The sequence below is a fragment of the Anguilla rostrata genome, chromosome 3 (assembly GCF_018555375.3).
Source record: "Anguilla rostrata isolate EN2019 chromosome 3, ASM1855537v3, whole genome shotgun sequence".
Lineage (NCBI taxonomy): Eukaryota > Metazoa > Chordata > Actinopteri > Anguilliformes > Anguillidae > Anguilla > Anguilla rostrata.
In genome coordinates this window covers 32,341,580-32,354,069 of record NC_057935.1, presented here as the reverse complement: position 1 = coordinate 32,354,069, position 12,490 = coordinate 32,341,580, and the positions used below count along the sequence as shown (strand labels likewise).

At 43.6% G+C, this 12,490-nt stretch overlaps 2 protein-coding genes across 6 annotated transcripts in view; one reads left to right on the top strand and one right to left on the bottom strand.

The window, feature by feature from the left end:
* Nucleotides 1-8,414, top strand: part of slc25a12 (solute carrier family 25 member 12) — a 50,350-nt gene extending 41,936 nt beyond the window's left edge. For all 3 annotated transcript variants that reach the window (XM_064327173.1, XM_064327172.1, XM_064327171.1), the window contains exons 12-18: nucleotides 750-802; nucleotides 1,010-1,090; nucleotides 3,225-3,365; nucleotides 5,660-5,798; nucleotides 5,918-6,076; nucleotides 6,202-6,292; nucleotides 7,730-8,414. In XM_064327173.1, the coding sequence (XP_064183243.1) occupies nucleotides 750-802; nucleotides 1,010-1,090; nucleotides 3,225-3,365; nucleotides 5,660-5,798; nucleotides 5,918-6,076; nucleotides 6,202-6,292; nucleotides 7,730-7,937 (872 nt within the window). In that variant the 3' untranslated portion in view covers nucleotides 7,938-8,414. The remainder of the gene's footprint in view (nucleotides 1-749; nucleotides 803-1,009; nucleotides 1,091-3,224; nucleotides 3,366-5,659; nucleotides 5,799-5,917; nucleotides 6,077-6,201; nucleotides 6,293-7,729) is intronic.
* dync1i2a (dynein, cytoplasmic 1, intermediate chain 2a) overlaps nucleotides 8,342-12,490 on the bottom strand; it is a 65,591-nt gene continuing 61,442 nt past the window's right edge. For all 3 annotated transcript variants that reach the window (XM_064327174.1, XM_064327176.1, XM_064327175.1), the window contains 4 exons: nucleotides 11,307-11,451; nucleotides 10,824-10,964; nucleotides 10,093-10,218; nucleotides 8,342-9,479 (listed from right to left, as the gene is read on the bottom strand). In XM_064327174.1, the coding sequence (XP_064183244.1) occupies nucleotides 9,366-9,479; nucleotides 10,093-10,218; nucleotides 10,824-10,964; nucleotides 11,307-11,451 (526 nt within the window). In that variant the 3' untranslated portion in view covers nucleotides 8,342-9,365. The remainder of the gene's footprint in view (nucleotides 9,480-10,092; nucleotides 10,219-10,823; nucleotides 10,965-11,306; nucleotides 11,452-12,490) is intronic.

The window sequence follows — 12,490 nt, the reverse complement described above, 5'->3', positions numbered from 1 at the left end:
AAAAAACAAGCCTTTTTGTAATTTTATTAGTCATTAATATTATTGCTGTGCTCTTCTGAAATACAGATGGCACCAAAAGAAAAGCGCACAGAAAGCGTGTGGCAGATGTGTGGTCTCCAAAGCATAGGCCACTCACTAACAGGAAAAATATGTGTGTGCGCTCGTGTGTAGTTTCAAACATGCAGGCCTGTAAATTATGGAAGTTAATACTGCCATCTGCTGCTTCTGCACCTATATTCTTCTTTCCTGTTCGCTTTCTGTCTCCTCCTCTGTGCCTTCCCCTGGTCTCTCACCTTCTACTGATGTTCTCTGGCTGCCAGCCATGATCAGTCCTAAGAAGTTTATCTACCCCGATGAATGACGGTGAAACAGTGCAGTCGTTACTGCCGCCAGTGCCATTTTCCCTGTCCACAGCCACACAGATCTGTCTGTTCAGTGGAGCCTGTTCCTCCAGGAGCACAAAGATTTTAACAGGGTTGAGTCCACTGAATGTATACAGCAGGCAGTGTCATTTTGGCTTTGTGTGTCTGAAGGCACACACTGTGGTTTGGGGTCTAACAACTTGAAAGGGATCATGCAGATTATAATCTAAATATTTCTGAATTGATTTGACCTTTCTTTTTTCTTTTTCTATATAGAAGTGGCGTCTCCCATATTAACTATGACTCATCACTCAATGAATTGTGCTTCTTATGATTGATATATCCAGTCCAGAATATTCTGAAAACTATTTAATTTTTCCCACCCAGGTCTCTTACCACAGCTTATAGGTGTTGCCCCTGAGAAAGCCATCAAACTCACAGTAAGTCCGGATTTCATCATAATCAACTTGTTTTCATTTGAGGCATTTAGCATCTGGTTCATTCATAACATTTTTTTCCCTCAAAAGAGAAATTGAGATCCTTGATGTTTGCCTCCAGGTCTAAAACACTAGTCGTTAATACAGAACACATAATGGAACTGTGCAGTGCGGCAAACTCAGGTGTCTGATCGCCATTCATTTTTTCAGATGAACGACTTTGTGAGAGACAAGTTCACCACTAAAGATGACACCATTCCGCTATTTGCTGAGGTGCTAGCTGGTGGATGTGTGAGTATCGAAAGGTGGTGAGGGGTGGGGAAGTCTAGCATGCAAGGTGGGTGACCTTGTAAATGAGCAGAGCCTGAATGGCCCCTTGCATATGCCAGCTCAGTTAATTCTAGTGCAGAATGGAGCAGCCTAACCTGCTTGACCCTAATTGAGTTGGATGTACAGGAAGTGAACCCAAGGTTTTTTTGTCTTGATTAAAATATTATAGACTGGTTAGTTGTTTTTGGCCCCTGCCACATTTACAAACATTTTGTTTAACATGACGCCAGTCAAAGCTGTGTGTTCAAAAAATTAAATTAATTTGCTTTTAAATGTTTTGTAATATTTTATTATTACTTTTATTGAAATGTTTTACAGTATTTGCAGGTGTAAAAAAATTTTTTGTCTTCATGCATTACTACACTGTTTACAGAAGCTGTCTTGAACATTACATCAACAGTTGAAAGTCAAGTTTTCTGCAAGTTGACAGACCTCCCACAACCTATTCCGGTTCCAGAAAAAGTGTGATGCCTCTGTTTAAACAGGCTGTTTGGTCTCAGAACCCACTAATTATGAGCAATTTGAAGTGTGACGCCTGCAAACAGCCTATTTTTACCCCAGCTAATTCACCATGCAAAGCTCCACTAAGGCTGGTCGCATCGCAGCATTGGCACTATAAGGAAAGCAAATTCTGCTCGAGAGACCAAATGGCCCCCAGCCTGGAGAGGCTGACAGGCAGAGAACAGGGTCTGGGAGGTTGCAACCTCTGGCAGGCGATAATTGGAGGAAGAGACCCCTGAGGGGGTGCAGATATATCTGCTGAGGCCCCGCTGTGCTGGACTGTGAGCGTGCAGTTCGGCAGCACCATCGCGGGAGACCAATAAATACAGGAGAAGAACTTTGATTTACAATAGCACTTAAAATCATTCTTCTTCCCCCCTCAGTCCCTGTTATGCAATCTTTAGTTCTAAAAAGATTTCAGTATTCATATTATTTGAGGAGATGTGAGGCTTCACAGTCATCATGTTGGGTCCCACTACATAGCAGCAGGTTATTGAAAATGCATACATGCGGACATACTCCGTGCTGTCCACCAGACTAAAATGCACCACTGGGAAAGATGAGAGGGGAAATGAAGGAAGGATTGATGAACGGATCTTCAGAAGGCCGGATACCACCCCCACCCCACCCCAGGCCTTTAAAAAAAAAAAAAAAAAAAAATTTTTTTTAAGGAGACGACCTGGAATGTTTATAGAGACAGTGCCCGCTTTTTTTTGGGGGGGGGGGGGGTATTGGTGATAAATGCATGAATCACTTGGGCTGTGCCCCAGGGCGTCCCTGCACTGTCTCAGTGCAGACGGGGTGATTCAGCGTCAGGGAGACGGGGCAGTGCTGGGGCGGGCTGTTCACCCCTGGGGAGGGGGGGGGGGCATGGGGAAGTAGGAGGGCTTTGGGGTTAGAGGTTATAGTGGGTCCCTCTCACTCCCCAGGCCTGTTCAAAATCTGACCCCTGTAGCCCTCTCTCAATGGCCTGTTTGTTCTATGTTTATCAAGGCCAAATCCCCTCTGCTGAGAAGTACTTATTTAATCGCTTTTAGATGCCTATCAATATGCTTACCTATGGTAATGGACATGCTCTTTCAGGTTCCTTCAAAATGTAATTTTTTTCTAAAATGCTTAGTGGGTTTAATTTCTTTTGTAAATGTGTGCCTTTGTTTTGGTGGACCTGGATCTCCATCTGGAGAATTAACAAATACTGTGATTTCACTCCATTAATTCCACTCATGTTGGTGAGATACTCTGGGGAGCAGTGGTTAGAACACTCAATTTTGGGGCATGTTCCCACCTGTACTCCTCACATCACTGGACAGTAACCCCACAGATTAACAAGGGGGTTAATCTCCACTTTATTATTTCAAAATGTAACAGATGAGGGGAGGGCTAAAAGTGTTTGCCATTTACATTTTACACCTACACAGATGGAAAGACAGAGCAAAACAATTTTTTAAATTTCAGGTTTGAGTCTGTCAAGGCACAAGGTTTAGGCATAGACTGAAAAGGGTCTCACAAATGGCTTCCTCCTACTCAATAGTTTATTAGAACATGACGGTGATATGGTGCCCCCTCTCCCTATCTCCCTCACATCCACCCATAGGCTGGAGGCTCCCAAGTGATCTTCACCAACCCGCTTGAGATTGTGAAGATCCGTCTGCAGGTTGCAGGAGAGATCACCACAGGTCCCCGGGTCAGTGCCCTCAATGTTGTACGCGACCTGGGTTTCTTCGGACTCTACAAGGTGGGTGAACAACAACCCCCCAGGCGTGGTAAAACACTTTCATAATTGTCATACGGTTTCACTCGATAGTAATACCACTTGAAGTAATGCAGTAATGGCAATGTATCATTACACTGAACAAGTATATGCAGTATCGTTGAAAATCTTTTAGGTTTTCACATAACTCAGCGGTCTGTTTTAATCAAAAATTAAAAGCGTAAGTGGTGTGCCTATCTGAGAGGCTGGAGTATATGAGAGAAAATCCGCACTAGAGGCGCTGCACAACTGGATTAACAGAATTGGTTTATGTACTGTACTGTCAAAGGGACTGTCTGGAATTGGTGGATTATATGCTTCACTGACCATGACCGCCATATTGCCCCTTGCCCAAGAAACCAAAACAGTGGTTGTCAAGCAAGAGACCACTGCTGGCAAGTACTGGCAAATTGAGGGTAGAGGAGAGAATTATCCTTGCTTCCACTGCTTTCCAAGTAATACGCAGCAGACAATACAGTGCCTATTAAAATCACAATTTCCCTTGAAGCAACTAGGCAGGGCTGTGTATTATTGTAGTCTCACTGTGTGTCTGGGATCTGTGCCACCACATTGTGCCCGGTCCTCCAAAAGCAGGGTCTCCCTATCCTGGAACCACAGCACACACTCTCATTCTTCTCAGTCATTGCCTTGACCCAGGTGACAAACATACTCTACATGGCCAAAAGTTTGTGGACACCTGACATCCAACATCTACTCGTTAATATGGAGTTGGTCCACCCTTTGCTGCTATAACGATCTCCATTCTTCTGGGAAGGCTTTATGCTAGATGTTGGAGCACTGCTGCCGGGATTTGCTTCTATTCAGCCAGAAGAGCATTTGTGAGGTCAGGCACTGATTGGAAGATTTTGGCTTACAGTTGTCTTTCCAACTGATCTCAAGGATGTTGGATAGGGTTGAGGTCACGGCTCTGTGCAGGCCAGTCAAGTTCTTCCATACTGATCTTGACGAAACCATTTCTATATGGCAGTAGCTCTCAAACTCAATCCTGGGGGACCCCTGTGTATGCCGGTTTTCATTCCAACCTCAACAGCAATCCCAGAATTTTAACAAGCTGTTAATTTTTCTTAATTAGGTGCTTTTCATGTTTTAGAGCTGGGGTTCCAGAAAGGGCCAGTGTGGGTGCACACGTGGTTCTACTAATAAATCACTAGAGTCATTGCTAAGCACCTTGATTAGTAGAATCAGGATCAGGTGTGTACACCCACACTGGCCCTTTCTGGAACCCCTGGGGAGTTTGAGAACCACTGCTATATGGACTTTGCTGTGTGCCCGGGGGCACTGTCATGCTGAGACAGGAAAAGGCCTTCCCCAAACTGTTGCCACAAAGTTGTAAGCACAGAATTGTTTAAAGATTTTCAACCCTGTTAAAATCTTGCATTAAGATTTTCCTTCACTGGAACTAATGTCTAGTGCACCCTACACAATTTTATCCAGGATTTTGTAGTCACAGACAAATTTTCTACAAAAATCCCCAGTCTTTGCTTGATCGGTGCGCACACCTATGACCAACAGTATTCTAATGTGACATGGTCAGAGACTCACCCGATCCAGTCTTAAGCTCCCCTACGACTCTGGCGAGAATATCAAATTGGTTTGTTTTTTATCTTTAGGCATGGTTCGTGTAGTGTGTGATACACAAACACAGCACACGGAGATCTAGTTCATTACAATCTTGAATCTTGTAGTGTGACCCCCTGTGATTACCAGTCTTTTGTCCATTGTGTTGTGTGAGTGTCTCTAGGATTAAAATACCAGTGATTTTTAGGGAAGGCAGTGTGAGATGCCCTCCACTGCTACGATTTTGTTAGGATTTTTAAAAGTCGTGTAGTGTACACTAGGCATTAGGGGCATAGCCCAACCCATGAAAAACAGCCCCAGACCAAGGGGTGTCCAGATACTTTTGGTCATATAGTGTATCTCGTACAAATTATATCAATAGGTTGCAGGTTTGATCTATAGGCAAGAGTCAGATCTGTATGGATAGTTCTGTAAATAAATTAAAAAAAACATAAGTTCAGCTTTGCCATTACTTTGTATTCAAGAAGCCATTTGAATTTCAAAATTATACATGCAACCCAATGGAAGTCCACTGTCATCAAATTGTCTAGTTTCCATTGGTTAATGTTTGGGAGCACTCACCCTCCCCTGTCTGCTTCACAGGGAGTCTGTTAAAGTTAAGGTCTGTAGCTCTGTACCCAGGTGAAGCAAGTAGCTCCTGAATTAATTTTTCGGGGGTCGGGGGTTTGTTTCTATCAAAGGGAGCAAAGGCCTGTTTCCTGCGGGACATCCCTTTCTCCGCAATCTACTTCCCTGTGTATGCCCACACCAAGACTGAGCTGGCAGATGAGCAGGGCAGGGTGGGGCCACTGCAGCTGCTGACCGCCGGAGCCATTGCAGGTACCTACCATTTTCCCCACACAGATTCCCTCTCTCAGATGTTGAGGCCTTGCCTTATGCAGCCTCATACAACTTCACACATGGCAGAATTTTCTTTTTCGCTTTGTAAAAAATCACAGGTGTACCAGCTGCCTCCCTGGTAACCCCTGCTGATGTCATCAAGACCAGACTGCAGGTGGCAGCCCGCGCCGGGCAGACTACGTACACCGGAGTCATGGACTGCTTCAGAAAGATCCTGCATGAGGAGGGCTTCAGGGCCCTGTGGAAAGGAGCTGGAGGTAGGTGCCAAGGGGCTCCGTGACTCCAAAAAGAAACGTGACTGCTACAGCCAAGGTGTTGCCAGCCATTTGAGAAACCTCAAATTGGCAGCGTTAGTAATTTCTCTGCTCTCTCCTGCCCACAGCCCGCGTGTGCAGGTCCTCACCTCAGTTTGCAGTCACCCTAGTTACCTATGAACTCTTGCAGAGATGGTTCTACATTGATTTTGGAGGACAGTAAGTACATTTTGTACTATATGTATTGTTCTATATCACAGGGTGTCTGCAGGTGTCAGGAAGTTAAATTTAAGACTTAAGACATTTTTCATGCCACCTAGAATGAAATTTAAGACCAAACTAGCGACAAAAATAAACATGAAAAGTGAAAGATACACTGTTCTCAACTGAGTATGTAATATTGTCAAGAATGAAGCTAGCAGAAGTGGTTTTGGTATTTCACAAACCACCGGATGCTCTTGAAAGGGAGCGAAAATGTGGCATGGAATATGGAATGGAATGCTCTGAGTCTACTGCATGAGTGGACTCAGAGCATTCTATTCCATGCCACATATTCGCCACAACCTGTCTCAGCGCACTGGATTAAGAGCCTGAAAATAGCACTCATTTGGGCCTCATTCAAGTAAAAATTTGATCGTAAATGGGAACATAAATGTGTAGATTAGATTTACAATTAATTTGTAGTTATACTTGGAGAAAAAAAAAACATCCTTTAAAGTATCAAGTACATAGATTTAACACAAAAACATACAAACATCTAATAAATTTACATTCAAACTTTTGATGAATGCAGTTCTAAATCAACATTAAGGCAAAACGACACTAATTACTTGAGTTTAAGGACAAATGATTATTACAGTGAAATAAGAAATAAATACATTTGCCTAGCAAGTAACGTTAGCTGTGTAAACTGTGCAGGATGAAGCAATTGGAGTCTGCTGGCGTGCTCTTCAATACTGTTTGTGCTTCTCGCTTTGCATATGGGATTCTACTACCCTGAATCCCATTGTACCAAGCTTGAAACATTTGCGACATATAGGTACTGTATCGGGCTTCGGAGACATTTACGGGCACGGGTTTTAACCACGTTGAGAGTATTCTCAGAGAGCTTTTCTCAAGCAAGCCATTTATCGTTAAACTTGCATTTACCCATGAAGCCATTAGTTTGCTAGCTTGGCTATCTTACAGAGAACGCAGATTGTTACCTCGCTTGACTGAATCCGTAATTTAGCAGAAAGGAAAAAAGTCGTCCTGTCAGAATCGCTCCTACTGACAGTAGGACTGTAGAACTGTTTAGGTTGCCTTCAACGTTGCCTGGTAATGTAGAAGCACTGCGAACTGACCTAAAAAGGATCCTTGCGCATTAAAAAAAAAATTGTTTCTATCGTATTTGGTCTTCTTTCAGTTTATCATTTGGCAAAACTCAGTCACACCGTATAGTCAGATTGGGAATACATCGCCTCAAAAAATATTTAAGACTTTTCAAAAACGAATTTAATACCTTTTAAGGCCCTTTTTATATAAATATTAATTTAAGACTATTTAAGACTTTTCAAGGACCTGCAGAAACCCTGTATCATATTTCCCTTTATACTTTAATGATAAATCGATTGACTTGTGTCAAGTCACATTTAACCTCATCTCCTCCTTCCCCAGCCGCCCTGCCGGCTCAGAGCCGACTCCCAAGTCCAGAATCTCAGAGCTTCCTCCTCCCAGCCCCGATCATGTGGGAGGGTACAGACTGGCCGCGGCAACGTTCGCAGGAGTGGAGAACAAGTTTGGTCTGCACCTTCCCAAGTTCAAGTCGTCAGGCGTGGTGACGATTCAGCCACCCGCTCCCAAGGAGGAGCCGCAGGGCTCTTAAGACTGTCCTTTCACAAGTGCTGGATCCCGACTGGCTGCATGCTTTGTGAGCCAATCGTCCACTTAAAACATTTATGCGTGATTTTCCCCTCCCATTTAAAACCATTGGCTAGAATGAAGCTCACGTTATGGGTTTCATTTCTGGCCATTCAGAAGCGCTTTTTTTATTTAACCCGCTGCATGAATAGTGCTTTGACGATTTGCTTTGTGTAGCTTGCACAGTGTTACTGTACATATTGTACATCTCTGTACAGAGACATGACTGAGTTGAGCCTAAAAAACGTAGTGACTTTCACCAGTGATGCTTCCATGTCGGGGGCATCTCTGCAATCAAACATAGTAGCTTCATATGGTGTACAGATGTTTTCAAAGTGTTTTATTGAAAAGAAAACAAAAAAATCATGATCAGAATCTTAGTAAATAATTTAATGCATTTAATTCTTGTATTTTATTGAAATAAATCATGGGTTTAATTTGATGTGTGGAAAGAATGTCCTGCTCTTGGTTACACAACAGGGGCGGGCACAAAAGGTTTAAAACAAGTCTGTGAAAGGGGGATTCATACACGTTAATGAATTCATTTTAAATGCGGATTGCAAACATTTGTAAAATACATACCATATGTGGGAAATATCTCACTTTTTATCTCTAGTCCCAGTGAGGTTCTGATCAAAAGGTTACTTGCGTTTAAACTGTCCATGGAGACGAGTGAAACAACTTCATTCGGTTCAGGAAACAATAGTAGAAAGTAGTGTACATGAGCCTTCAGAAGCAAGAAAAGAAAAGCTGCTTTTTTAAAAGATAGTTTTCATTCAAGTAGTATATTACCAATGAGTGCTAGGACTAATAACAATTTAGGTTATTCGATAAGAACACTACAGTTCCGCACATAATGAATTAATGATTAAACTACTATATTTCCAGAGACCCAGAAGCACTGGTAGCGAACAGCGGTTATGGATTGGGTGTCATATGGCAGAAAGGGGTGCATCATGTAAGGACTGAGTGGCACTGCATCGGAATGTGGCTGGAGTGCAGCGATACGGATGTTCTCACTGAATGTGACGCATGTGAGCTTTAAGGCTTTGGGTTCTTTTCCAGAAGTCATTACAAGTCAGAGTACGAGCCCATTTTTTGATTGTGTTTGCAGTTTGAGGTTGCTCGCCAAGCCTTTCCCAAAAAGGTTTTTTTTTTTTTTTTTTAGTAACCTGCGCATTAGCAAGCCGACAGAAATATGGCTGTGGCCCCAAATACGAGGATTAAAAAACAAGATTTGCATATCTGGTTTGACTGGTTTTTGCTGCCACAAAAAGAGAGAAAGATAAATGCTCTTGACTGCTGCTGACATTAACGTCAGTGTCACCCCATAGTAAAACGTACAATCGAGTTGGAAACTGAAAGCAGGTCCCTATACCGCCGTTTGAGGCAATCAGGCTGACAAGTGCTGAGCGGCCAGCTCCTCTGCATCGTCGCGGTTCTCGTTGATCTCCGCCAGTGTGCGGCCGAAACGGGTCCACTCGTCACTCCGGGGAACAGCAATTTGCTGTAAATAAGACAATCATTTGCAGAGTAAGCAAGTGTAAATATTCATCATGCCCTTTATCTTCTGCTTCGAACTCGCTGTAATTATTTTTTGACGATCTGCAGCGGCTTCACTCTGGGGTTACAGGATCACAGGCAATTTTCCCTAATTCTCACGGGGACTCGACCCCTTGCCTCGAGAGATCAAGGGCTACAATCGTCCTGTATCTTTGGGTACAACCATCAATGGTGTAGCTGATGCACACTAAACACACCATCCTTAGGGGAGGACCCTACCCTGACAGGAAGTTAATTGCACTCACTAGTGGGCTTGGAGAAACTAGAACCTTAAATAGACAAATCTCGCCTTTACACCAACAGCGCTCAACCTCTGTTTGCTTCAGTCCTGCTTCGTGTTCTTCAGTCTTGGTTTGGGAAAAACATTCCTCAGAACAATGTAATATATAGTGGCTTGAGAATAGTGCAATGGTTGAGAGCACTTTGCCTTTTCATTGATTCATTTTAATTTAATCTAATTTCAGCGTAAAACTTTGTGTAATGTCCTTGAATTCCTTGTAACTTCAGCAGCAGGTGAGATCAAACTACACAAGTTCTCGAACGTAAGCCCTGCTCACCTCTCCAACATCATAGATAAGGATCTGCCCATCAGAGTCGCCCACAGCAATTTCTCTCCCGGATTGGGCCCAACGGACCCGGTTCAGAGCCGGGTTTCCCTCCACCGTGATGCTGGCCGTGGGAACCTTCAATGACAGTGCACTTCCATCAGATAAGCCCCCTGTGCCTGGGAAAACCAGTCCCCAGCCTTTCCCAAATAACTGCCATTTCAGTCTGGAGAGTTTGCTACAGAAATATTAAAATGATTCTTTCAATAAAGCGCCTATTTGTTAAAAAAAAGTGTAATCAACTAGCTGGCAATTCTTAAGTGGGCTGTCCAGTAAAAAAAATCCTTCAAATATGAATCTGAGCAAATACACAGCATTGTAAATGCACATTGGACAAATCGTTATTGATTCTACCATTTTTATACTGGCACTAGCATATTGCCAGGGCACTGAACTGACCTGAAAACAGTAAACTACTACACCTGCCATTTCCCAGGTGGTGTGTGACTATTCCAGGAAATACACTATTAGCTATGAGAAAATCTGAAACACAACATCAAGTTGAACAGTACTGATCTCAGGGTGGTCAGTAACAGAACTAGGCCTCGGTAATGGCCTGTTCAATTTGGCTCCTCCACACTGCAGACTCCACAAGAATAAGCACTGAATCATTTTCTTGGTTTCTCTCTGTGAAGCAACAGTGTCACAACAGTAATGACAGCGTCTGTGTCTGTTTACTGTACCTCTGTGTCGTTGTTGAGGTTCCACAAGTCAAGGTGGCCCACTCCGTCCACACAGGCAAACAGGGCAGGGTGGGTGGGGGACCACATGACATCATAAACATAGTCCGAGTTGTCCTCAAACGAGTACAGTGGCTTGTTGTTCTGCAGGCAAGAGAAGCAAAGGAGCCATAAACAAGTTGTCATAGGACAGTTACATCACCAGGGCCCACCAAGATAGACACATACTCAGGCAGACAAAAAACTGCCCACACATGAAGTCAGTATCCCAATTCAGAGCCGGACAAATACAGCAACAGAAAGGGAGGGAGAGGAAAAGAGCAGGCATGGTTCAATAACAAAAGGCTGCGTAGGCTTGCTTTATAAAATACAATACAATGGGTTGTAGTCCTAGTTCTGAAGGGGACAGGCAGGGGAGAGTACTGAGACAGTGCTGTACACACTGGCATCTGTGGTTTGGAGTGGGGTGCGGATTTCCAACAGTACCTTGGTGCTCCAGAGCTTGACGGTCCAGTCAAAGGAAGAGGTGGCAAAGAGGTGGGAGAAGTCAATGGGGCCTACGGCAGTGTGACAGTGGATCCCCGTAATGGGCCCGTGGTGCCCCTCAAACATCTCGCTGATCCCCGCTTTGCTGTAAGAGACGACAAACCAAATGCGTACCCGTTAGGATGTTTGACTGCTGAGCTGAACCCCGCTTTGCGGTAGACAAGACGGCACACCCCTTAACATTGCCCCTCAGGTCGTAGGTCTTCCTATAAACACATTAAATGTAGCACCAATCCATTTAACATGTTTATGTGCAAGAAAACACAGCTCTCACTGATCCCATCTTGGCTCATGTCCCAGCTTATACACAACGCACATTATCATGGCAAAACACACTCCCGCTTTGTGAACTGCTGCCTTCTTATGCCCTGCCAGTAGTGTTTCACAACATCTCTTCACAAGACCTGAAATTATTTTTAGCATGGCATATTTTATTAAAGTCAAGTTCAATCAAGGATTTATACAGGCAAGTTAGCAACTAATAATGTCCAAGGCAAAGAAAAACCAGCTCTATACCAAACTGAGCACTTAAAAAAAAAAAATGGTGGTGTGGGAGAAAGTACGTCAAAACCTCATGGCATGCAAAGTCAGACCCAGCTGCACACCACTGATGTGTGGGCAGGTTATTCTGGATTGATAAATTTGGGGCCCCTAAGATCTGAGATGGAAAGCAAGGAGTTGCTTTCAAACCCGGCAAGGTCGCTCGGAGGGCCTGGGGAGACAACATGGTCTGCGTGCCCTCTGAGTTCTCCTTCCAATAATCGCTCAGAAAGTAAATGCACAAGACAAGCAAAGATTGTACATTATCAGCCGGGATGAGGGTTCCATTGTAAATGAAATGGGAAATCTGTAACTCAGTTATGGAATTAAACATCCAATGAAAAACCAAGCAAAACAGCCACACTCCTGCATTCCTCACCAACCAGCGTGATGAATGGAATTAGCACACTATCAACTGGATTGTAGCACGAGTTCAACTTGTGAATTTAGACTAGAGCATGCACTTCACAGAGGAAAACACTGAACAGCATTTAATTATGAAATCCTTTGCAACTGTTGCATGGTAAAAAAGACTGGTTTGAAACCAATGTGATACATTTCAAATACAGTTGATACATGCAGCA